At 39.9% G+C, this 26,503-nt stretch overlaps 1 protein-coding gene across 8 annotated transcripts in view; it reads right to left on the reverse strand.

Annotated features, from left to right (window-relative positions):
- Positions 1-3,539: 3,539 nt before the first annotated feature.
- abca2 (ATP-binding cassette, sub-family A (ABC1), member 2) overlaps positions 3,540-26,503 on the reverse strand; it is a 280,330-nt gene continuing 257,366 nt past the window's right edge. For 7 of the 8 annotated variants that reach the window (XM_039804281.1, XM_039804283.1, XM_039804279.1 and 4 more), the window contains 6 exons: positions 24,820-24,923; positions 24,605-24,697; positions 18,353-18,455; positions 7,184-7,321; positions 6,879-7,088; positions 3,540-4,724 (listed from right to left, as the gene is read on the reverse strand). In XM_039804281.1, coding sequence (XP_039660215.1) covers positions 4,689-4,724; positions 6,879-7,088; positions 7,184-7,321; positions 18,353-18,455; positions 24,605-24,697; positions 24,820-24,923 — 684 coding nt within the window. In that variant the 3' untranslated portion in view covers positions 3,540-4,688. The remainder of the gene's footprint in view (positions 4,725-6,878; positions 7,089-7,183; positions 7,322-18,352; positions 18,456-24,604; positions 24,698-24,819; positions 24,924-26,503) is intronic. The other variant, XM_039804282.1, reaches the window with a different exon arrangement.

Raw genomic sequence — 26,503 nt, forward strand, 5'->3', positions numbered from 1 at the left:
GTTGCTGTAAAAACATCTCTAGAATTGGATCTAATTGCAAAAACACTGGAAGACAATTCCCTGTTTTATGTATCTAGCGAGTAATTTTACTGCTTTGTCTCCCGATTCAAAATTATTTTGTCTTGCCCTGAATAAACTGAATTCAACCTTCTGAGATCTTGGTATTTTAATTGAGTCAGGTTTCTCAGGCCATCCTGCGACATTCTTGCTTAATATCCGTTTCAGTGTGTTTGATTTTACTTTCTAATTCTAACGAAGCATGTTAGAAATACATAATGTGCCCCCTGAACACAGGCCTTTAAGGCCTCCCATGAAGATGACAACACCACAGTGATGCATCTGATTGGTGGAACTCATGTCATGACTGTTTGGTTAAACCCTAAACCCCGCGAAAGTCCGTAAGTCTTTGCTGCTGTACTGTGTAACGTTACTGTCTACTGTACGATTTGTAATAAAAAGAAGAAGAAAAAAAACCTGTGTTGCATTTCTGCACGGTAGACTTATCAGTGCAATCATGATCTCCTTGGCTGCCATGGTGTCAAAAGGTGAAAACCACTTTAAATCTGGTCATTTTATTGAATGAAGTGTGTCCGAGGTTCAGCTTGTGGGTTTTGTAAGGGCCAGCATGAGGGACAAGACCTACAAAGTTGTGGTGAGTTTTGCAGGGAGGTTGGTAACGTTAGTTAACATTATCCGTTCACTTTAGCTAAGCTACTGTAGCCTTCATACTGTATGAGTCATATCAATCATTTTATTTACACGATTACTACTGAAAGAACTTCTATAAACTGTACATTCACTATATAAAAATCACTATGTTTTGGAGGAAAAAGTGCACAAGGCTGTCGTCGGATTGGAAGTTGTTCAAGAGGCTGTGTCTTCGACTCATTATTCAGTGGTTATTTTTTGGGGGATTTTCTGTTTGTTTTTTCACTCGAAATGATACGTTGTATGCTTATGAGTCACGTCGTAACTGGTTAGCCTAAGGCATGGTCTAAAACTCTTTTCGTTTTTTCTTTTTTTCCTCCATGTCACTTCCGGGACTCCGTATGGAACACATATACTATCCATCCTCCACACAATTCTTCAGATTTCACGATCAACATTTCTTGCAAAAATATCACATCATGTTTGTTTTTTCTAAGACTGGACATAACCTTCCTCCTCTTGATGGTGTCCCCAGCCCATTAACATTCCAGCTGGAGAAACGTATATAGAGCTTAATTTAGACAACGTAACTATATATTAAAATATCAAAGCCATCCTATGAGAACATAACAAATGATTAACCACAACTTTATCCCAAATACTCACAGAACAGTCCATGTGCACCTGAACCTGAACAATAATGCACAGTCCCACTCCCATTACAGGCATGCAAACAGGTCAGGGGTAAATAAGTTGAGAAGGATACGGCGGACACCCAACCCTCAAGGGGGTTCCAGGGGTATGCTCCCATGCTCCCCCGGAAGAACATTTTGTACATTCTAAAGTTAAACGCATCAATCTGGTGCACTTTGAGAGCAACATTAAGAGGCTATATCTATGTAGAAGCACTGCTCTTGTAAATAATGTGTTCTTGTAAGCAATTTAACCATAAACACATTTTTGTACAGCATACATTTGAGTCATCAAAAGAAATTAAACACATGGGATTACCTGTGTTGAACTACTTTATTTTCTATTTATTACTGGTAGGCTAGAGGACAGGGTAGGGATCAACTTGACAAATAAAAAAGACAATTAATCTAACTAACTCTCCTACATCAAAAGGACAAGCTTTGCACGCTAAATTTGGACAGTTAATTTTATAAATACAACAAACAAGGACCTTAAGCACTCTCTTTGAAAAGTACACAACAGGTGTCAAAGGATGAAATTCTCATTCTGAAGGAAAGCATTTCATTCTCACGTTATTAGACCGTTCTGTAAGACAGCAAAAGGCAAGATGATCTGCAGCTTAAGTCAAAAGCATCACTTAAACCTAAGAAACATCCATTAGACATCATTTCTGATCTCAGTCTATTGATCCAAAGTGCAGCAGATCAAATAAATTTACATCTATTGAATTAAAATAGTTTCTACTAGATGATACCCGACAGGTCATATGGTGAAAATAAATTACAAAAATACTTTACTTGGGCAAAAGAGTAAAGGTAATCCTGCTCACTGTCTGAAGTTAAACAGACAACGTGTCATGGTGGACAAAAAGATATATTATTTTCTAACTCTCCCACTTCCCTTTTGACAAACTTTGCACCCTGATTTTGGACATTTAATGTTCCTGGGCTTTGAGAAGAACAGCTCTAATGCCCTCTGGGCTCGACCCAGTGATGGAGAACCTCAGTCAGGCAGGCAGCCAGCTGCTCTCCTTGCAGCCTGTTAAGGTCCGATTTTCCCTGAAATTTAAGGTAAATAAAGTTAGCTAAATGAATGGAAAAAATGTGCATTTGGAGCACACTGCCAGTACTCATATTGTGGGCTTGTTCGAGATGAAAAGTAGACGAGAGCAGGCGGCGGCAGCCGTGGGCGGTGACAAAAAGGTGCATTTGGAGCACACTGTCAGTGTAAAGTCGGACAATTTCCAGCCATTTCCAGCAGCCTCCAGGCTGAACAGAAAGTCACAGAAACACTCACATCCTGGTGGCCTCTAGCTCACCCAGTAAGCGTGTTCGCCCCATGTTGGCTGAGTCCTGCAGCAGCGCAGGGTTCAAAACCGACCTGCTGCCCTTTGCTGCGTGTGTCCCCCATCTCTCTCCCCCTTTCACATTTATCCACTTTCAAATAAAGGGAAAGCCCCAAAAAATGATAAAAAAAAATAAATACTCATCCTGTTAGGTCTGATTCCGATTTAATAAAATGTTATCAAACCCATATATCAGCTTTTTTTTTTTTAGCTTTATTATGACAGAGTAGCTGTCAAAATGCTCTACACGCGATCTGTTGCTGATTTTAATAAACAACAGGCTGTTGATGACCCGTAACCAGAACGGATTTAGTGATCTGATCTGATTTTAGATCTGATTTCTAAATGTAACTATCAGCCACACTACTATTTTCTGTACAGAATAAGCATCTAAATCAAACAACCACCAATTAAAATCCCTCCGATTCAAAAACAAAAAGTGTATATAAAACGTCATCATGTTGAGTCGATTCTGAACCAATCAGGTGTTTCCCAGCATGCCCTGGGTCAGACAGGCGGAGCTACACCTAAGAGGTGGGGCTGGATCTGGATCTGGTCATTTGACTCTGGTGACATGAGTTATCTCTTCATTGTTTGACTGAGATTTGTGTTTTGTTACTGTATGTTATTTCATTTTAACACGTTCCGAGCTTTGATTAGGTTTTAGTCACAGAAAGATCCAAATGAAACTCAAAGAAGTCATCCCACGTAGGTTTAGGTTCACAAAAATCAGTGTTATGGTCTTAAATATGTTTGAGTTGTTTGTTTTGACTGTATTCTAAAAGTAGAATTAATTCAAATATTCCGGCAACCAACTTCTCTCCGGCTTTACATTCTCAGTAAGAAAAATAAATTACAAGTCAGTTTTCCGTGTTTAATGATAACCCCTTCAATTAACAGTATCAGTAAACACCCCACCAGTGCCATAATAGTCACCAAAAATATAACTGCAATTAGCTGTGAAAGAAGTAATGAAACAGTTATTTTTGACAGGACAGGTTACAACTCAACTATCACATTACAAATACATCTGCAAATAATAAAACATGTATTGTAGTCAATAGATTATTCTGATCTGAGAGTTCCCTTCACAGTGATGGTAGTGCAGTTATTGTCAGGGAATATAAGCAGAGTTCACTGCAGTTTCACACTATTAGATTATTATTATTATTATTATTATTATTATTATACACTGTGTCCGGTAGAGGATCTTCTTGGCAGAGTCCACAACATAATAATATGTTAAAAGAACAAAAGAGAGTATTTAATAGAAAGAGACCAAATGTACAGTTTCAAACAAGTTGATAGAGGGGAGACACCATCAAGACAATAACGTGCCATGTACATTCTCTTCAAGTTAAAAGAAAAGGCCAACAGCATGCATGTCCACATCTTGCCAGATGTATCACTAAATCCTCTGTTATTGCAAAATAAATCACACACATCATCTGCTTTGATATCCAAATAAATTATTTTTCTTGCCAGAGAAAAATAGACTGTATTACCAGCGTTACCAATGGGTATCAACTTCATCACAGCATGCTCTCAAGGCAGGTCTAATTTGGTACAGTGACAATGGCCCACTCTGGTGTCATGAGGCCTTTTGGTTGGGAGTACAACCAACTCAAAGTAACCCCTGCTGTCAAACACTTGGTTTTTAACATATCACCAATGATATGTTCATTTACTAACAAAAGTAGCTAACCTATTGTATTAATCATCCATTTAATAAGATACATTCTCAACAAAAATAAATATGAAAACATTCCAGGACAAAGTCTTCAATCCAAATACAAGCACTCCTGCCTCTACCTACAAGCTGGACTCTGTACGTTATCACCTCTGTCTGTATGATCTGACCTAAACCACCTCAGTCCCTCCTGAATAAAAAATTGAGGCTGAAATACTGAATTACTGGTCCTATGTTCCATGGTGCAGAGAGGTTTGATCCTCTTCAGGGTTAAATCAGCTGTTCTCTTCTGCTCTTTTGAAGGGGCTCATTTTAACAGAGAGTGTCTGTGTTGAAGGAGAGCTGCACCTGCACAGACACAGACACACACAGACACACAAACACACACACACACATTATCTTTTGATACTCCAAGGGACAGAGAGAGAGACATTTATTTCAATAAAGTTTCTTTTTTTAATTTAGGAAAGTTTGCCTTTGTCATTAGTCCTGCCATCCCGACAAGTATACAATATAGGGGTAAAATCTTATGCTACTAGTTTTGGCCTTTAAAAAAGGGGTGGTGATGGCGCAGTGGATATGACACATGCCTTTGGTGTGACTGGTTCGACTCCCACTGCGATACATCAACCAATGTGTCCCTGAGCAAAACACTTTAAAATAGAAAGCAGATTTTAAGTGATAATGGACAAAGAAAGGAGAATGAGAAAAGAGTTAAAAGTGGTAAAAAAGATGACCGTGATGAGACCAAATGCAAATCTATGGATGGAACAGGTGACTGCCCTAAATAGACTGGAAACTGGCATCAATGAAGCATTGGAACAGACAACTAAATTGGAACAATAGGCAACAAATTTGGAGGAATGAGGAGGAACGTGATAATATACGGAATTGTTGAAGGAGCAGAAAAAAAGTGACATGTTACAGTTTGTAACTGACCTAATCCGCAACGTACTTAATCTTCCAGACGACCTGAACATTTGTATTGAGAGAGCGCACAGGTCTCTGACAGCCAGACCCAAAGATAACACTACGCCACCTAGATCAGTGATTGTCCGTTTCTTAGACTAAAGAGTTAAAGAAAATATTCAACAGCAAAACAGCGAGGGACACAGGACTAGGAAAAGAAAATCTACTTTGACCAAGAATACACCGCCAAGTGCAAAAGAAACGCCAGCGGGTGTGTTCAGTGATCCAACAACTCCAAAAATATATATAAAAGCGCAAAGCCCATATCCCGCCCAGCTGAGGATGCATCTTACTCCGCGACAAAACTGTTTAACACACTCTCAGATCCACGTTGAAATCGACGAAAGGGCGAGGCTAGGGAAAGTGATGCTCGGATCGCTGGTCCAGAGTCACGGGGGACACGAGAGCAGGAGTCCATCAAGACTAATACGCATTCTTTAAAGAAAAGACTGGGTGAAAATACAGCCTAATGCATCTAATATTACTGATAACAGAGGGATCTTAACTATAACTAGTTATTGGTTTGTGTATGTAATAAATACCCCAACCCCCATTCATTCTGTTTAATAAGAACAGCTAGTTTAAGTAGCAACAGCTAGTTCAAAGTGTAGATTTGTTGTTGTAGATCTCATATAACAAAGGTTTCCTATAGAGCAAATTGAGCTCAATCAAGCATCTTTTTCATTCATTGATAGACTTTAGTTACTTCCACACCGACAAAGTTGTGGATTAGTTACAATTTGGCACACAGTGCTATCCCCTGGAGAAAATGCCACAACTCTCTCTCTCTCTTCAGTTCAGGAGCTGGCCATTTCTTGTTGTTTTATTGACCAGTTGACCAAATGTCAGTGTTTTTCACGTTCTTATCCAGAAGCAAGCATACGCAGGAATATTCAGACCATAAACAAACAAGCTCAGGTACACAGTTCAAAGGCAAGAATGAAAAAAGAAAAAAAAGGAAAGAAAAAATGGGTCAAATATTAAGATCATATGGTAAATTTAGGGTGGAGACTGTATGAATTAGTTGACATTTACATCTTATAATGTTAATAGTCTAAATCACCCTATAAAAAGGATGCCATGACATGCCACGCCACCCACCACCACAAGTAAATTCTCAACCTGTGGGAAACATGGACCCCCCTACCGTGGACCTTTTTATAGACAATGTCAACTTAAGTTGACATTGTCTATAAAAAGGTCCACGGTAAGGGGTCCCTACAAGGGGTCCCTTTGACTAAAGACAGGGGTGAAAAATACACTCAGGAAAACAGACAGTGTTACATGCACTAATGCAATTCTTCTTTTGATTCAATACCTTAGTATTGTAGTATAGTATATAGTGTATACTATGTGTTGCCCTTTTGATGTATACCCTCCTGTTTTTACCTCTTATGAGTTTCTCCTAATGTCAGCAATTGATTTTTAATTAGTAATGTAGTAGTGCACCTATATCCATGTGTACCTGTAGCTTTTACTACACACTCTAAATCAAATAAATAATAAATAAAACTGCAAGTGTGATTTACTTACCCTTTCCTCTTCGAAGCTGATGAGTCCTTCATCATCGTCACTCTCCAGTTCCTCTGGTGCCTCGCTGATCAGAGCATTGAGCTCTGTGTTGGCAGGCCGAGACTTCAGCAGGTTGAGGATGCGCTGCAGGGGGGACTGTCCACTACCTGAGGACGTTGTCTCCTGCTGCTCCAGATTGTCACTCTGCTTCTTGGCAAAGTTGACAAAAACCTGAGCAGAAAAAGTTTCTTTTTATTTTATTTATTTCATTTTACCTTGTTGAAGTTCGGCATAAAGTTGAAACATAATGTTGCACATTGACTCACATTGTCCAGAGTGGTCTGACTGACAGAGTAGTCCTCGATGCCCAGCACCTCCACCACCTGCTCCATCTTACTGAAGACCTGAGCCAGTGAGATCCGCTCAGACTTCAACTGGTACTGGACCTTGGTGTGGTGACGCTCCTGCAATTGACAGGTGGCTTAATGTCTGAACATTGACAAGGAGACAGGAGGAACATTGACTGACAATAATCTCTTCGAAGCATTTACCAAACCCCACTGTGCTCATTTCAATGTGAAAAAAGTGCACCTGTAAATATAAAATGGAAAATATCACACAGGACAAGACCAAACAAATTGTTTAGCAAGATCTGGACTCACTAAAAACTTGGCAAACTCTGTGACCATATCAGCCTGTGTTCTTGAGTTCACATTCCAGTGTTCGCCTTTGTAAGAACGCAGAACAAATATAGTGATTTATTTTGGTTTGATGAAAATGAAAAGTTGGATTATTCTCTGTGATAAGCAAAAGCAAAAGACTTGCTAGAAATTCTTGGAAGACGTTTCGCCTCTCATCTGAAAGGCTTCTTCAGTTCTGACTGACTAGGTAGGTAGTAGTTTTTGAGCCTGGAGGTAGAGCCCACTAGAGGGATGATTTGAGGCAGCATATATATATATATATATATATATACACATATATATATACATATATATATATACAATATATATATATATATATATACACACAATTATATATATATATATATATATACAATTTCATTAATATATATATATATATATATATATATATATATATATATATATATTTATTTTTTTTTTTTTTTTTTTTTAATTTTTTTTTTTTTTTTTTTTTAAAAAAAAAACAAAAAAAAAGTTTTTTTTTTCTTAATTAAAAAAGAAATAATAATACTGATAAATATTACTTCAAATATAATGAATACTGATAACAATGTGCTGACAAGGAGAGGAGGGGTTGTGCTTCTGTCACTGCAGCTCTGTTTCTGTGCCTGCGCAGGCAGGTCAGCAGGTTGACAGTAAACTTCTGGGCCAAACAGGCTCCTGGAGGGGATTTTCCCTAAGGAAAGCCCCATTGTAAAGTTCCAGTTGGACAGTAGAAAATTCCTAATTTGGTCATACTGCATCGACACAGAACTGTATAAAAAAGCGGTGTTTGTACTCTCTGGGTTTCTTCTTCTTTTCTCCTCGGACCTCACGGCTCCCTGCATGGACCAGCTTCACGTACTTCGAGAGGTATTGTATAGCTCTAGGATAATATGATGTCTAGTTTAACAAAAATAAAAAAGCCTGCCTCCACTGGACTCAGTCTGAAAAACCTTATCAGGTGGAGCCTTCTCTTCCCCTGGATCGGTGGCAGAGATCGAGGCTTTTGGGACGATCACAGTGAACTGGTTTCTAAATTTAGGATAAAATATTAAAATGCGATAGAAAATTCTATATGACAAAACCTTTTTCTTTTTTCAAAATTAAAACTTTTTTATTTATTTTTTTCTATTATTTTTATTTTTTCTATATATTTTTTATTTCCTAAGCATGCCCCTAAACCAGGCAAGTAAAAACGTAAGAGAACAGTTTTTCCCTTCTCCTCCTTCTCCAAAAGTGATGCAAATGTGGCATATGATACGTTTTTGTACAGATTTATTGAGTTATTTAACATTAACTGCCCCATTAAGATGACTCAAAACCAAGAAACTAAATTAGGTAAAAAGCCGTGGATAACAAAAGGCATTGAAAAAGCTTGCAAAAAGAAGAATACATTATATGCGCAATTTGTTAAAAAAAAGAACTATTGAGTCGGAAGAAAAATACAAAAAATATAAAAATAAATTGGTAAGCATTATCCGAAATAGTAAAAAGCATTATTTTTACACCCTTTTGGTATAACAAAAGCAAAACATGCAAGGAACTTGGAAAGTACTTAATAAAATTATAAAAAAAAAAAAAAAAAAAAACGAGTGTCAAAGTTATTTTACAAATGACAATGAAGACATTATTAGAAACCCAAAGGAGATAGCAAACGAATTTAATGACTATTTTGTTTATGTGGGTTTCAATTTGGCAAAAGGCATTACTGATTCAAAAAGTAAAAACACAAATAGTTGCGAATATATCAGTAGGAACTCTTCTTCCATGTTTGTGTCTGACATTACCAAAAATTAAATATTAGAGATTGTGAATGGTTTTAAAAATAAAAGGTCAACGGATTGGACCGACATAGATATGAAATTAGTTAAAAATATAATCCATTCAATATTAGAACCTCTGACTTACATTTTTAATTTGTCCTTTAAATCTGGCAGGTTTGCAGATCAGATGAAAATTGCAAAAATTATTCCAATTTATAAGAGTGGTGATAGTCATTTATATTCAAATTATAGACCAATTTCACTATTACCCAAATTTAAAAAATATTGGAAAAACTTTTTCTGAAGAGGCTTGACAGCTTCATAGAAAAATTTACGATATTAAGTGACGATTAATATGGATTTAGGAGTGGCCGATCGACTTCGATATTCGGCAGTTATCAAATTAGTGGATTATATAAAAAGTAGTTTTCTTTGGGTGTTTTTGTTGATCTAAAAAAAGCCTTCGATACCATAGATCATAAATTGTTAATGAACAAACTAGAGCAATATGGTTTTAGAGGCCGTGCTTACTCATGGTTAGAAAGTTATCTTGACAATAGATACCAGTACATTTTAATGATCAACATTCAGAAATGTGTAAAGTAACTTGTGGGGTGCCCCAGGGATCTTTGATTGGTCCCAAGTTGTTTATTTTATATATCGATGACATCTGTAAGGTATCCAATTTGTTAAAATGTGTTTTATTCGCAGATGACACAACATTGTATGTATCCGGGGATAATCTTCACCAATTAATTGCTGATGTGACCAGAGAACTATCCAGAATCAAGCGATGGTTTGACCAAAATAAATTATCCTTTAATCTAAGTAAAACTAAATATATTATATTTAGTAATTGACAAATTAAAACTTGTATGAGCTTAAAGATTGACGATGTGGTATTAGAAACAGTGAATGAAAATAAATTTCTTGGAATAATATTAGACCACAAATTATCCTGGAAACCACACATCGCTCATGTTCAATCAAAAATGTCTAAAACAATAGCAATACTACATAAAACCAAGTACTTTCTAAATAAGCCATCTCTGTATATTCTGTATTGTTCTCTTATTGTTCCATACTTTTCTTATTGTGTTTTCTTATTGAAATATGGGGGCATGCTTACACCACAAACACAAAACCTATTTTTATTTTACAAAAAAAAGCCATAAGGATAGTTAATCATTCACAGTATAACGAACCGACAAACTCGATATTCTGCAAATTTAAAGGGGTGATAGAATGATTATATAGGGTATTTCACACTGTTCCTTATGGTCTCCTAATGGGGTATGTAACATTGGTTGGGCTGAAAATGGCCTGGTTGATATTTAATTGGCCCTTATGCATCCCTGTGTTTTGGCCCTATTTGTAACAAGAGCTTTTCTTCCAAATATGGTATGGTCATGAATATTTAGATGAGCTGCGCGCTGATTGGTTGAGCGACTTGCCATACGCGAACATTAGAGACAGCGCTTGATTGGTTGAGCAAATCCCCAATACACATACATTAGAGAAGCGGACAGAATCTCATATTCCAGACACTGCAATGTTTCATTACCAAATTCACTTCTGAGACTTTTTTAGCGAGAAATCAACTATATAAAGCTGAAATATGGGCCGTTTACAAAAATTGATGGCTAATTGCAAATTTGGTAAAGCGTAGTCGGACTTTAGGAGCTCCACACAGTCTGACGAAAGCGGCAGCCTGCTGGGCTCCATACCCAGGGCAAAAGTCACCCTTTGTGGATACTGCACTACGGGCCCCGCGCGCCCCAGCTGCCGGCATAACTCTAATATATTTACGGTTTGAATTTCGTCACGCCACTTATATAACATCATCCCCATCCCCAATGTCTTATAAAGCTAACCGTTGTGTCCGATTTGATTTTAAGGCATTTTTACGGACGCGTAGCGTCTTTGTAGGAACGAGCAGCTGCTTGCTATATGTCCCATTCATTACAATGGGGAAATACCGCGCCTAGCTAGCTACACTGTCGCCATAACTAAATTATATTTACAGTTTGAATTTCGTCCACGCCACATATATAACATCATTCCCCAATGTCTTATAAAGCTAACAGTTGTGTCCGATTTGATTTTAAGGCATTTTTATGAACGCAAGGGCCCTTTGTAGAACCGAGCAGCTGCTTGCTATATGTCCCATTCATTACAATGGGGAAATATCGCAGCTAGCTAGCGCCACTTGCCATAACTAAATTATATTTACAGTTTGAATTTCGGCGCCACTTATACAACATCATTCCCCAATGTCTTATAAAGCTAACCGTTGTGTCCGATTTGATTTTAAGGCATTTTTATGAACGCGTAACGGCGTCTTTGTAGGAACGAGCAGCTGCTTGCTATATGTCCCATTCATTACAATGGGGAAATATCGCGGCTCACTTCGCATAACTAAAGTATATTTACAGTTTGAATTTCGTCACGGCATGAATATTACAGGTTCCTCAAGGTCTTACAAAGCTTAGCTAACACTTGTCGATTTCGGATTTCAATTCAATGTATTTTTGTGAATGTCAGAGTTAGGAGGAGGCTAGCTAGCTCTCATTGATGGACTCCATCCCCCGCTGCTCTATCAATGAGACTCGCGGACAAAGGAGGCGTTTATTTCCCGATTGTTTGTTTAAATAACTCAACACACATACCCATTATAAGATTAACTGGAACCTGCGGGGTGCGGTTAAAGATTGCGGCGGTAACAAGCTTCGCTGACACTGCGGTCAGGGTCAGCGAGCACCAGGCAGCACCAACACCGGCACTAAACTCCGACACACAGTCGGAGAAAATTTGCAATTAGCCATCCTTTTTCGTAAAGCGGCCCATATTTGAGCTTTCTATGGTTGATTTCTCGCATAAAAAAGTTTCAGAAGTGAATTTTGTAATGGAATAGCAGAGATCTGCGTGACCTAGCTAGATTCAGAAGACTACCTGATCTCAGGTCAGTTGTGTAGCCTATGTAAATGTTGGGGCATGACCGTTCTCTTAATACACCCATGGCTGTGACAAAGGTTCCGGTTTTTGGGAGGTTGACGTCAACTTCCAGCTTTGTTGGGATTCGCCCGTTTTCAGCGGCAGTTTCAAAATATGAGATTTTCATAGTAAAGGGGTGTCAGTGGGATTTAGAGCTTCTATGTATGTCCTATTTACCCACCGAACTGTCCTCATTCAACTATGACAGGGTAAAATCGGTTTTGCATTCTATCACCCCTTTAAAGCAATTCTCCAATCTTGTCAGTCTGAATACAGCTGTCTTTATGTTTAAAGTCTACAGGAAAATATTGCCTGAAAACATATTATGTTTGTTTGAAAAAAGGGAACAGAAATATAACCTAAGAGGAGAGAACATGTTTAAAAAACAAATGGTCCGAACAAACTTTAAAATGAACACCATTTCGGTAAAAGGGGTCGACTTGTGGAATGGTCTCACCAATGATCTTAAGAGGAGTAATTCCATACATTATTTCAAAAAACAGTTTAAAACTTAAATTTTTTTTAAATATAAGGTTGTCTAAGTAAAACTGTATAGGTATGTTGTATGTATATGTGCTTGTATATGTGTATGCATATGAGAATATATATAGTATGTATATATGTATGTGTGTATGAATACATATGTTTATGCATGTATATTGTTTATGTTTAACTTCTGATGGGTGGATGTTGTTTTGTAAATAGGGTAGGCGTAATAAGCTATGGCTTCAGCCTACACCTTTTCGGTTACCACCCTTGTTTGTAATGAAATTGTTGTACTTATATTATGTTTTATGTTTAGTAACCGAATAAAAACTTTCATTCATTAATCATTCATTCACAAACGGGTCGGCGGAAATACTCATGCGCACAAACAGCGAGTTTGAACAAAAAAGCAAGACAGCGGTCGGTGCTACAAAAGAGAGAGAATTGGTGTGGGAGAAAATTGCTGCTCGAGTCAATGCGTACACATTAACAGTGTATTAATTTCATATTTAATCACAGTTAACTTTTAATATTACTGGTGAAAACTGGAATTGTATTACACCTATAATTTCATTTAGGTGCAATCCTGCGGGCAAAAAGTAAACTATACTAATCCCATTCTGAGGCTGCAGCACCATGCTCATTAACAGAAGTATAATGTATAATCATTTATTTATTTTTAATGGCTCGCACTGGTTTGTGTCCAGGGAACACTACAAAAACATTTAAAAAACGTTTCAGAGCGAGTCACACTTTTCTGACGGCTCTACAGTGGATCCACTACACTGTTATAAAGAAAACTGCTGTTTGCAAAAAACGTAATGCGACACAAAGAATCTGCTTGGATGTTAAAGCCTGTCCATGATGGTTGATGTTAGTGATATGAGGACAGATAAGGTATTTACATATCTAATGGACTGTGATAAAAAATACCTCTTAAAAAGCCCGAACAAGCCCGAACAGGCCACCTCTCCTTATGACTTGTCTCTCTTAGTTACGCTGTTATAGTTCTAGACTGCCGGGGGACTTCCTTCCTTTGACACACTGAGCTGCTCTCTCCTCTCCCTTTCTATTACCATTTGTGTGCATCCCGTTCCAGAAATGCTTGTTATTAATCCTAGCTTCTGGGGAGTTTACTCCCCGGAGTCCTTATGTTTTTTCCCCCAGCGTATTTCCTTGGAGAACGTTGGCACCAAGATCCTGGTTGCAGCTGTCGCCGTGGTCCTGCTGCACTCCCTGCTGAACTCAGCGGTGCCCTGCAATGTCATCCTGCGTCCCGCTAAACCCTGTTGCTTCCTGCTACGTCCATCCATGCTCTGCTGGGCCACGCTACATCCTGTAACGCCCTGCAGCGCACTGATATGACATGAACTACTAGGACTACCATTTGAAGTCACTGTTCCATTATTAATGTGACTATTATAGCCACTGTTCATCGCATCCCCAACCGGCACCGTCAGACACCGCCTACCAAGAGCCTGGGTCTGTCCGAGGTTTCTTCCCAAGAGGGAGTTTTTCCTCGCCACTGTCGCACTGGTCGCACTGCTTGCTCTTGAGGGAATGACTGCAATTGTTGGGGCTTTGTAAATTATAGAGTGTGGTCTCGACCTACTCTATACGTAAAGTGTCTCAAGATAACTCGTGTTAGGATTTGATACTATAAATAAAATTTAATTGAAATTGAATTGAAATCGGTTATGTGGAAATGAGAATACATCCATAGTCGGGACTCAATATCATCTCCCAACGTAAACTCTCTGTGAATTAATACAGCTGTTTCATCAACGGGATTGTCGACAAAAGGACATGACATGTTTGAGAAAAAAAATGTTTTATAATCTGCCTAACATAAACCAATAAGTTTTTTTATTCATGCAGATAACAAACTGCATTAAAATGCGCCTGATACAGACTGAATGAATGAACGAGGAAATTAGTTTCTCGCAGTCTCCTCCCTCTGAGAGGAAATAAATCTATTAAAAAGAAAGTAGTTAAGTACAAAAAAAATTAAATACATAGATAAATCAAATAAAATAGTAAAAACCAGATTCTAAAAGACTGTAGCAATCAGGGTTCCTGCAGGATCTTAAGTCTTTAAAAAAAGTCTAAAATTCAATATTCTAAAAATAAGGCCTTAAAAGGCTTACATTTCGTTCACAAAGTATTACATTTTGTTTACAAAGGTCATAAATAATTTATTGTCCTTTCATAGGATAAAATATATACCGTAACGTCATAAATAAATGGTGTGTGTGTCTTTACAATTTACTCTGTGTGAATTGGATGTACAAGTACTATTTACATCTGTGTTTTTCTTTACGCTCTTGACCATGGAGTGTGCACGGACGCGGAGTGCGCAACACATTGATGTAGGCTATAACAATAACAATGGCGCAACATGGTGTTTTATCATAAATCTATGGACATGGTGAGCAAGCTCTGGCCTAAACATCCAAGCGTGGGCGAAAATCAATCACTTGTCAGGAAAGAAAACTAGATGTCTCGCACTGTGTTACTAACAAGCTAACATTAGCTCGTCCGTCCGAATGGGCAAGTGTCTGAAGGTCTGGCCAGAGATGTGGACCAGTTGGCAGGCGTGTCAGTCTAGTGCTAATGAAACGGCAGAGCTGGAAGACCCGCCTGCAGGTTCCTGATCAGCTAGCAACGGAAAGATGGTTATGTTTAAGAGACAACGATGGTGTCGGCGGTGCTCCACCTTTTGTAGGGTATGTTTGAAACACAGCCAATGTGCACATTTCACGGCATTACATTATATATTTATCTTATCTAGCCAAGGCACACGTTTTATTTTTTTATCATCCTATTTTTTTTTTTTTAAGTTTCATAGCATAAGAGGAATTAATGCAACTATGCAAATACTTTATTATGTTATAAAGCTATTGTTAACTAAATATGATTGTTGAGTATTATAATAAAATGTTTTATTAAATTCAGGTGGACATTACTTGGTAAATCATTCTTTTCTCATCATATGGCCTTGAAGTTGGCATTAAATTTCATACTAAGTGGTATTAAAAAGGTCTTAATAAGTCTTAAATTTAACTTAAAGAATCCTGGGGGTACCCTGAGCAATGTTTAAAGGGCTTGTGAAATGGAAGCCAGAGTGCCATTTGTTTCCACATATTTACGTATTTCCGGTAAAAACACAAAGCTAGGGAGGGACTTGTCTCGGATATTGACTGCCATTTAATACTTTAAATGGCCATCAATAGCACTGCGTGGGCACCTCCCCTGCCAGAGTGACAGCAGCTAAACATGCAACCACAGGAAGAAAGCCTGTTATCTGTTGTGGAGGACTTCTCGCTACAGTATGTTTTTGTGTCTAAGTAAGAACAACAATCTTTGAAATTGGTCCAGTATTAAGCAAGACCGTTGCAAGACTACAATGTAAGTTTCTTTTACGTTGGTCATGTTTTGTAATGGAGATGTTTTTTAACTGTAATGCTGAGGGCAGCGGCAGGACCTATTGTTTACACACGCGATCAGCTGATAGCGCTGTGTGGACCTGCGCTGCTTCTGCGGTTGCAGTGGTGCAATCCTGGACAAAACTCTGGACATCCTGTATGCAAATGCTAGGGATGCATACAGTGCCACAGCCCTCCCCTCGGCAGATTGGCTCACAACCTTGTCTTGCTGAATCCAAAGTAAGTTCCTCTTGTCCAACGGCAGCCTGTCCACATAAGGACTGTGAAGAGGTGGACTCAGGAGGCTGAGGAGGCACTGCAGGACTGCTTTTAATTAAATTCTGTGAGAACATCACCAGGTGTGGATGGGGATGAAAGACATCACGTGGGGGTAGAAGAAGACACCAGGCAGCCGTGAGAGAGCAAACAAGCTGAACAGTTACTTTAGAGGTTTAGCTCACAGCCATCACCTGCCTCTTCTACTACACCCTCAACCCACCACACTGCCTCCTCCCCTCCCTCCCTTGCTCCCACACCTCCCCCTTCACTCCCCTGTGGTGTGCCCACCTATCCCAATACCTCGAACACTACAGCACATTTCATCTCCCCCCACAGACACTTCAAGCACCCCACCTGCTCCCAAGGTGATGGAGAGGCTGGTCTTGGCCTACCTGAGGCCGCAAGTGAGTTCTTCTCAGGACCCTCTACATTTTTCCTACCAGCCTCGTCTGGGAGTGGACAATCTATCTGCTGCAGCGAGCTTATTTGCACCTGGTGAGAATCACTTTTATTTTTTCCAGTGCATTTAACACCATCCAGCCACTGCTACTAGGTGAAAAGCTGCAACTGATGGGTGTTGGTGTGTCCACCAGACTGATCTCATGAAATGGCGTATGATGACACGCCAATTCGTATGCCATTATTGCCGTGTTATTGATAACGGGTGATGATTCAGAAATGATGTAGGGAGACCTCAGAGATGACGACCAGTCCTATGATTACAAATCAAGTGCAGCTTTATTCAAACAGTGAAGAAACTTTCATGACACTGGGACAACCATGAGCATACAGACACGTATGCCCAAGGATGAACCACATGTACATCATAGTGAATACCTTTTAAACTCTTTTTGTGCTTACACAGCATGAGACATCTATTTCAGCACACAAGTTTTACTCTTAAACTACACCTTTTATGGCCGATGCTCCTAATAGATTCCCACATTCCTGGCTCCGATTCCTCTGTGTGAAAGTTGTACCCAAACTCATAATAGATTCTACACATTCCTGTGGGTGAAGGTTGTCCCCAGACTAACCTTCTTGTGTGGTACACTACATACAAGATATAAAATACATTTGAAACATGTAGGCTGAAATATCCAACCAATCAGTTATCATGACGCATACTCGCTTTTTAGCGTGTTTATCAACGCCGTTTGGCCTCCATTGACTTACATTACCTTGCGATTGTGTGTGAATTTACGCCGTAGCGAGTAGTATGAAAGGCCGAAATCCACGTAGGGAGGTTGGTCGGTGGTTGATGGGTAAAACACAGGACTTTCACCCAGGAGATTGTGTCCCGCGTGTCATGTTTCCTTCGTGTCCCGCGTGTCACGTTTAAACACAACTGAGGCCTTTTCGCCTGACGCCGAGGCTGTTTATCCTGAGGCCTGATGCCTTTTCGCCTGACGCTTGAGGCAGTTTTTCCTGAGCTCTAATGCTGTTTTACGTGACACCTGATGCCTTTTCATCTAAAGTCTGAGACCTGACTCCGATAGCTGAGGATGTCCTAAAAAGGGTTAAATACAAAGCTTTTTTGGAGTCCCATTCGAGGACTAAAACCATGTGAAAAGGGGATGTTTAAACATTTTGGGCAGGGTAAAATACTTGGGGGTTTCTACATCTATGTCTTGTCATTATAAAACGAAAGATTCTGCACACATTTAATCCCTTATAGTCATTAAGTGAATACAGGTTATGGACAGTAAGCAGGACTTCTTGGTTCTTTCACAGTTTTTTAACCAATAAGACTTATTGGACTCTGTAGTAATCAGAAAAGAAAAAAACACTAGGCACTCCCTTGATCAACCTGAGGGGAAATATTCATACATTTTCTGGTACTCCGTGGATTTACAGTTATATACCTTTAGTACGGCCTCGGGGAAGTTTCTGTTGAAGAATCTAACCACCTCCTTCAGATTCGAGCTGCTCTTGGTCCTCACTGTGATCATGTAGCCATCCCCAAACCTGGAACATGATCATATAAACATTCACAATTTTACATAGTCTATTTTATAGTATAGTATATATAGTATTCATACTTTCTCATTTCCAGTTATTTTAAACAATTATAACACAGGCACATTGTTTCAACATATAAACATTATACAACTTTTAAAGAACAAGAAGTTCACAAGGTAATCGGCACAACACACCTTTTGTTTCTATTTTGACAGGAATAGACACTAAACAACGGTGGTATATTTTAGATGCATTTTATGCCTTTACTTCCAATTCAACAGTAGAGAAATAATGAATGACTACCAGGGCTTTTCACAGGCTGAATTACTGTATACAGTGTACACTGCAACAGAGGTCTACGAGAATTTATGCACTGGAAAGTTTAAATATTTACCAACTGAAGTAAACCATGCATGTAATCAACACAGAAATGTTTTTGAAAGGAGCTTGTATAGTATTGTATAGCAAGCACGGTGGCCCAGTGGTTAGTGCCGTGGCCTCACAGCAAGAAGGTTCTGGGTTCGAATCCAGGCCTTTCTGTTTCTGTGTGGAGTTTGCATGTTCTCCCTGCGTGGGTTTTCTCCGGGTTCTCCGGTTTCCCACTAAAAATATGTTCCCCCCTAACTAGCTGGTCTGGCGTTGTACGGCTGCCGTGCATCACCCAGGTGGGTGCTATACATTAGTGGTGTTAGAGAGCAGTCCCCACCCTCCCTTCCCCCAAAAGCGCTTTGAGTGTCTATGATAAAGCGCTATATAAATGTAATTAAATAAAAAAAAAAAAAAAAAGTATAGAGTAACAGACTTCGTAATTGACCATTGGTTGCAGTAAAGCAAAGTTTACTGCAATTTGATTCTGGTCCATTCTTGTCCCGCCACACTGGTGGAGAATGCGGGCATAAGAAGAATGGATCCAACTGCTTCACAACCCCAACAGACAGCCTCCCGTCCTGCAGCTGCGGGGGACCCCATGCAAGTTATCCTGCAGACGCTCGTCCCGGCCAGCGGGAATCGTAGCAAGTCACAACAGCCCTCGGTGCCCTGACTCAGCAACTCCTGCGGATGCAAGACCCCGGTGGACCGCTCATGATGTCGCCCGCTCCCACCTGACAAAGCTCACCGCAGATGATGACGTGGAAGCATATCTCTACACCTTTGAACAGAATGCCGCCAGGGACCGGTGGCCTCGTGCTAATTGGGCAGATATTCTTGCCTTACGGGTGAAGCGCAACAAGCCTATCAGACTCTGCCTTGGCCAAATGCAAGGAACTATGACACCCTGAAACAGGAAATTTTGCTCCGGCTTGGACTCTCTCCAGTAGCAGCAGCCCAGCAGTATCAGTCTTGGTCCTACTCGCCTAAGTCAGAGCGCCGTATTGTGAGTCTGGCTGCTGCTGACAACAACGCTCAGATGGCTGACGCCACAGAACGAGCAATTGCTACCAATGCCCTGATGCGTGATGGTCCCAGTGAATGAGGTGCCACAACAATGAGGTCCCAGGGACGTGACACAGGGATTCCCCCTCCTTGTCCTTCCCCCACAATTCACCAACCTACACCACGTGGGCCACCACAACCAAAAGATGAGCCCACGCCTACAGATCCAGGCATTCGTTCTCCCCCCGCCAGGACATGGCTTGCTGGCTGTGCTCCACACTTCCCAAACAACACGGGTTCCCACCCGTCAGGTGCACATTCAGGGTCGACCTGTCCACGCTCTACTCGACTCCGGAAGCTGGGAGCCCAGAATACAGAAGCCCGAATTAGGGATCGGTTGCATTGGCCTGGGATGACGGCTGAGGTGAGGAATTTCTGCCAACGTTGCCCCACTTGTCAGCGCACTCCCCCTCGCATGCAAGTCCGCTCATTCCCCTTCCCATCATTGATGTACCTTTTGAGTGTATTGGCATGGGCTAAGCATGTGCAAAAAAATTAATGCCATTGTAACAAATTGCCTTTGGCATTAATGATTGAACTATGAAGGGTTAGACACTAATATTTTTAAGCACATGCCCCTATGTGGTGGCCCAAATGTAAACTTATAACAATACAAAAGGCAATTTAATGCAACACAGCCTTCCTCAACTGTGGCACTAATGAAAAGACGTTAACATTTTAAGGAACTAACCAGTGCCCAGTGTGGGAAAGATTGTGTGATGAGCGAGCCAGAGAAAGACAAGCTCCCAACACTCAAAACACACAAACACTAGTATATTTTGACTAGGTACAAAGTAAGTTATTTATTGGATCTCTAACTGTGTATTCAAGCTCAAAATTAAGTAAAGCATTGTTTGCCAATGGCCAGGCAAAGCAGCCAATATGTATTTTCTTTTCATAGAAGCAGTCTCCACTCTCTGCTGTCACATCTCTCACCCAAATGAGGGAGCGATACCCTGGCGTGTGGCGTTTATGTTGGAGCTAACATTAGCGTTGATGTAAAAATGCAAATAAATCAAATGACCGATCTCCACAGGCTGCGGAGGAAGGTCTGGCTAGTCCACTCAACATTCCCGGGATAGGAGAAAAACATGCTCTTGTTAATGGCATATCTTTAAAGCAAACAGAATCATCTTGGGCGGCGCTAAGCGCCAGATGGAGCAACAATGCCTCTACAATATACCCTCAGGAAGGAACTTGTTTTGGTGGAACGTGTACGTTCAAAAGTCGTGCAACAGAAAACTCAGATTCCGCTGATAGTCTAGCTAACTGTCTCGATTTACCCTGCAGAGATCTGAGGAGCAGTTAACCATAGTCCTCATAAATCGATCAGAGTTTAGAATTCCAACACAAAGAAACCGGAAGGTGAGAGACATCCGGCCGAAAATGAGGGACATCCGGCGGAACCTCCGGAACAATCCTGTAAATGAAACTTATAAAACCTGCCCACTTGAAAACCAAATTTAACCTGCTCACTGGGACATGACCATAGATCACATCATCTTAATTTCAGCACAAAGAAGCATGCAATCAATTATGAGATATAAACTTTTTTTGCCACCCCCAATGTGAGTATCAAAATAAAATTTCAAAACTTTTGTGCAGCTTAGTCAAGAGATTTTCATTTGTGGAATTTGCTGAAGATTGAATCAAATTTGAAAGCTGTCAAAACCTTTGGGTGTTTTGGACATCATCTTTTATGTTTGAATTTACATGGTCCAAGAAAAGCTTCAGATTGAAGCTCCAGAAATCAAGAGTATAGTCGCCATAGAGCCTCCAATATGGTTGTTGAGTGGTGAACTGTCAGCTTTTGACCCAATGAAGACCCTAATTAGATTATTTTGTGATGATGCAATACTACTTCTGTAAAACTGTGACATGTGTCCAGAAAATGGGGCTGCTGTTGCACAGGCGGTAAAGTGGGTTGAAATATGTATTACTTTTTGTCCAAATATTGTAAATCCTCTTATTTTTGACGTATAATTTGTATTGCTTGGTAGAAGACCAACAGAAATATTCTAAAACTTGGAACCAAATTGTGGTTATAGAAATCCTTAAAGGGGTGATAGAATGATTATATAGGGTATTTCACACTGTTCCTTATGGTCTTCTAATGGGGTATGTAACATTAGTTGGGATGAAAATGGCCTGGTTGATATTTTATTGGCCCTTATGCATCCCTGTGTTTTGGCCCTATTTGTAACAAGAGCTTTTCTTCCAAATATGGTATGGTCATGAATATTTAGATAAGTTGCGCGCTGCTTGGTTGAGCCGTACACACAAGTAGAGACGTGCGCTGATTGGTTGAGCGAATCGCCATACACACGCATTCGAGACGCGTGTTGATTGGTTGAGCGAATCCCCAATACACACACATTAGAGACGCGACAGAATCTCATATTCCAGACATTGCAATGTTTGTGTGTCGGAGTTCAGCGGCCGGTGCTGCCTGTGTTGCTGCCTCGCCGCCCGGCCTGCCTTCCTCTACAGACCCCGGCCTGCTGTGAGCTCGATTGAGCTCCGGCACGGCTGGCAGCCCACAGCACCTCATACCCGCGCAAAGTCACCGTTTGGGCTAATGGACTAGCTACCAAACGCCGCTGCCCTGACAGAGCTCCAGGGCCTGCAACTCCTCTCTTCCTGCTAGCTAAATGGCCCGTTGTGTGATAATGTGGTTAATGGTTGTGTGATAATGTGGTTAATGAGTGAGAGCGCGGTCAGAGAGCTTGTTACACCAGCAATCTCTTACCACATGTTACACACATGTCACGCCACTTAGCTATACAACATACCTAAATGTCTTATAAAGCTAACAACGGTGTCCGATTTCAAGTTAATGAATATTTGTGAACTGTAAGGGTTTCGTTAGCTGCGACTGTCCCTTCAATCCTATGTGTACAGATTGCGGCTAGTTAGCTTCATTTTTGGTCGTAATTCGAGTATATATTCAGTTTGAATTTCGTCACGCCACTTATACAACATCTAACTAAATGTCTTATAAAGCTAACAACGATGTCCGATTTCAAGTTAATGAATATTTGTGAACTGTAAGGGTTTCGTTAGCTGCGACTGTCCCTTCAATCCTATGTGTACAGATTGCGGCTAGTTAGCTTCATTTTTGGTCGTAATTCGAGTATATATTCAGTTTGAATTTCGTCACGCCACTTATACAACATCTAACTAAATGTCTTATAAAGCTAACAACGATGTCCGATTTCAAGTTAATGAATATTTGTGAACTGTAAGGGTTTCGTTAGCTGCGACTGTCCCTTCAATCCTATGTGTACAGATTGCGGCTAGTTAGCTTAATTTTTGGTCGTAATTCGAGTATATTTACAGTTTGAATTTCGTCACGCCACATATACAACATCTAACTATATGTTTTATAAAGCTAACAACGGTGTCCGATTTCAAGTTAATGAATTTTTGTGAATTCCAGAGGAATTCTAAGAGGAGGCTAGCTAGCTCTCATTGATAGAGCTCCATCCAGCCGCAGGCTCTATCAATGAGACTCACGGACAAGCGGCGTTTATTTCCCAAATCCTTTGTTTAAATAACTCAACACATTATAATTACACACATTAAAAGAGTAACTGGAACCTGTGGTAAGAGATTGCTGGCGTAACAAGCTCGCTGACCGCGCTTTCACTCACATACACCGGGCATTTAGCTAGCAGGAAGAGGGGAGTTGCAGGCCCTGGAGCTCTGTCAGAGCAGCGGCGTTTCGTAGTCCATTAGCCCAAAATGGTGACTTGAATACGCGGGTATGGAGTGCTGTGGGTTGCCAGCCGTGACTGAGCTCCATCTACCTCACAGCAGGCCGGGGTCTGTGAAGGAAGGCAGGCCAGGCGGCGAGGCAGCAACACAGCAGCACCGGCCTCTGAACTGCGACACACAGTCGGACAAAATTTGCAATTAGACATCAATTTTCGTAAAACGGCCCATATTTGACTTCTAGTTGATTTCTCGCATAAAAAAGTCTCAGAAGTGAATTTAATGGTAAAATAGCAGATGAACAATGTATACAATTTCTGAGATCTGCACGACCTAGATTCAGAAGACTGATCTCAGGTCAGTTGTGTAGCCTATGCAAATGTTGGGGCGTGACAAAGAGAGAGACTAGAGCCATATGAGGAGGAGCCGCAATAGTTGACGCCAACTATGGGGCTCGTTGAGATTCGCCCGTTTTCAGAGGCAGTTTCAAATAGTGAGATTTGCAGAGAAAAGAGGTGTCAATGGGATTTAGAGGTTTTATGTATGTCCTAGTTACCCACTAAACTGTCATTATTCAACTATGACAAGGTAAAATCAGTTTTGCATTATATCACCCCTTTAAAATGTCAATTTATCCACAACTGGAAAAGGAATAATAGGGGAAATTCCATCCAAGGGGCATTTACGTTTAAAGGGATAAAAGTCTATGAAATAAGATGGAAAAAATTATTTAATTATGAAAGAAACCTACAGTTTGTGCCTGAACAAATATTTTATATTTGTGTTTTCATGAAAGGTCATCTTAAACTGTACATTATAAATATTGTCTTTTAAGTTTGTGTTATTTTTCAAGAAGATAATAAAAAGGTCAAGTATAACTAGACACTATATAAAGGCAGTCCATTTGCCAGAAAAAATGACAAATATCAATATCAAACCTTGTTTAAAATGATGCAGATTAGAGCACATATAAATCACAAAAGGAATGTGGATCTTTTTCCTCTGACCTGTTCTTGAGATGTTGGATGCTGCCCAGACATTTAAACCTGCCGTTGACCATAATGCCCAATCTGGTGCACAAAGCCTCACACTCTTCCATGCTGCAGAGGCCAGAATGAAATAATATATTAAGTATACTGGTGAAAAAGAAGTGAAAATCAGCCACAGCAGTAAAAAGTACTCCAGCAGAATTCCACTGAATGTGAAGACTGATGTGTCTCACCTGTGTGATGTCAGCACTACTGAGCGTCCAGTCTTTATAACGTCCAGGATTAAGTTCCAGAGAAATCTGCGGGCCTTTGGGTCCATGCCAGTGGTGGGTTCATCCTGGAAAACCCCACAAAATACAGTTCAGAAGCTTATGAGGTATAGCTAAAAATAGTTACTGTTTTCCTTCCACCATGAACAAATGAAATTGACAAATGCTTTCCAGAATCAATTCCCCAAATTAATATACATTAAAGGATCATTCCTGTTTGTCCATCATTTTCTGTCACTTATCACTATACTTACAAAAGTAATAGCTGAAATCTGGGAATCAATAAAAAAATAAAGTTTCCTGTTTTACAATACCCAGTCTACTAGAAAAAGTGAGCGCACCTAAAATGGTGGTGATAATCACTTATTGCACAGGAAAACTGTTGGTCTATTTCCAACCTGTTTGTTCATCTGACTACTACTGTTTCTTGACCTGTCAGACTACCTTTTTCATCTCGGTAAGTACAATGTTGTGTTCTTGAGTCCATCCAGGGCTGTTTTAGGCAAAACCCCTACTGCTCACTCTGCACAAAACACCTGATACTGATAGAAGACTACAGACAGCCAGACTATGTAGAGGGACACACTATTGGGGGCTGACAATCACGGTCATATAATGATATGACAGTGACTGTCAAACCGCTGGCTGATGCTTGTTTTTTGACCAAGTTACTTATGTTCCATGCAAACATTATAATATAATGAAATCAGACTCATTAGGGCTGTGACAATAACAGCATCACCGCACAACTGCCGGTTATGTGACACTACTGCGGTGATGACACCATTTACTTTTTGCTGGCAAAAGTTAGAGAGAACAGATGTCGTGTGATATGAAATATAATGAAAGCAATAATCATTGTGTAGTTATACTCATCGAATTTCTTCTATAGTCAAGAGATTATGGAGAAAAATATGACATTCACAAAACAAAACATTTCACAAAAAACTTCAACATTTCACAAAACACTTAGCATTTCACAAAACACTTAAAGGTGCCCTGCCACATGTATTTCATTACTTTGTGGTAATGTCTGAAGTTCTACCATGGACTTTGTAACATTTTTTGTGGAATATATGCCTTGGTTACCTTGTTTCAAGTCATTCTAGCGTGGTATAGAAAGCCTGCAGGAAGACTCAGCTCGATTTCTGCCAGTTCTCATTAATATTCAACAAGCTAAGCTGTTTGAATCTGATTGGCTAACAGCTAGCCAATGAGAGCCTGGCTGTCAGAATCCTTTACCCAGCCCAACTGGGCGAGCTAATGAATAGTAATGAGCTCAGGCAATATGATGTAAGACAGCTTTTGTAATTGGCCTGATTTCTCTGCTTATTTCTTTTCAGTGGCTAGAGCTGACAAAGGAGGTAGCATTTCATTTTCACATTCAAAACATAATACAAACACATATGACCCTAACATATTTCACAAAATGCAAGTAAAAACGATTTTTTATGGCAGGGCACCTTTAAACATTTGCCAAAACAACATTTCACAAAACAAAACAAGATTTAACAAAACACAATAGCAAAAGCAAAAAAAAAAACATTTGGTGAGACCCAAATGGGAAAAGGTAGGTACGTATTGGACAATGATTCCTCCTCGCTGATTTTATATACACTACCGGTCAAAAGTTTTAGAATACCCCAAT

Source organism: Perca fluviatilis, chromosome 6, assembly GCF_010015445.1.
Source record: "Perca fluviatilis chromosome 6, GENO_Pfluv_1.0, whole genome shotgun sequence".
In the NCBI taxonomy this organism is placed as follows: domain Eukaryota; kingdom Metazoa; phylum Chordata; class Actinopteri; order Perciformes; family Percidae; genus Perca; species Perca fluviatilis.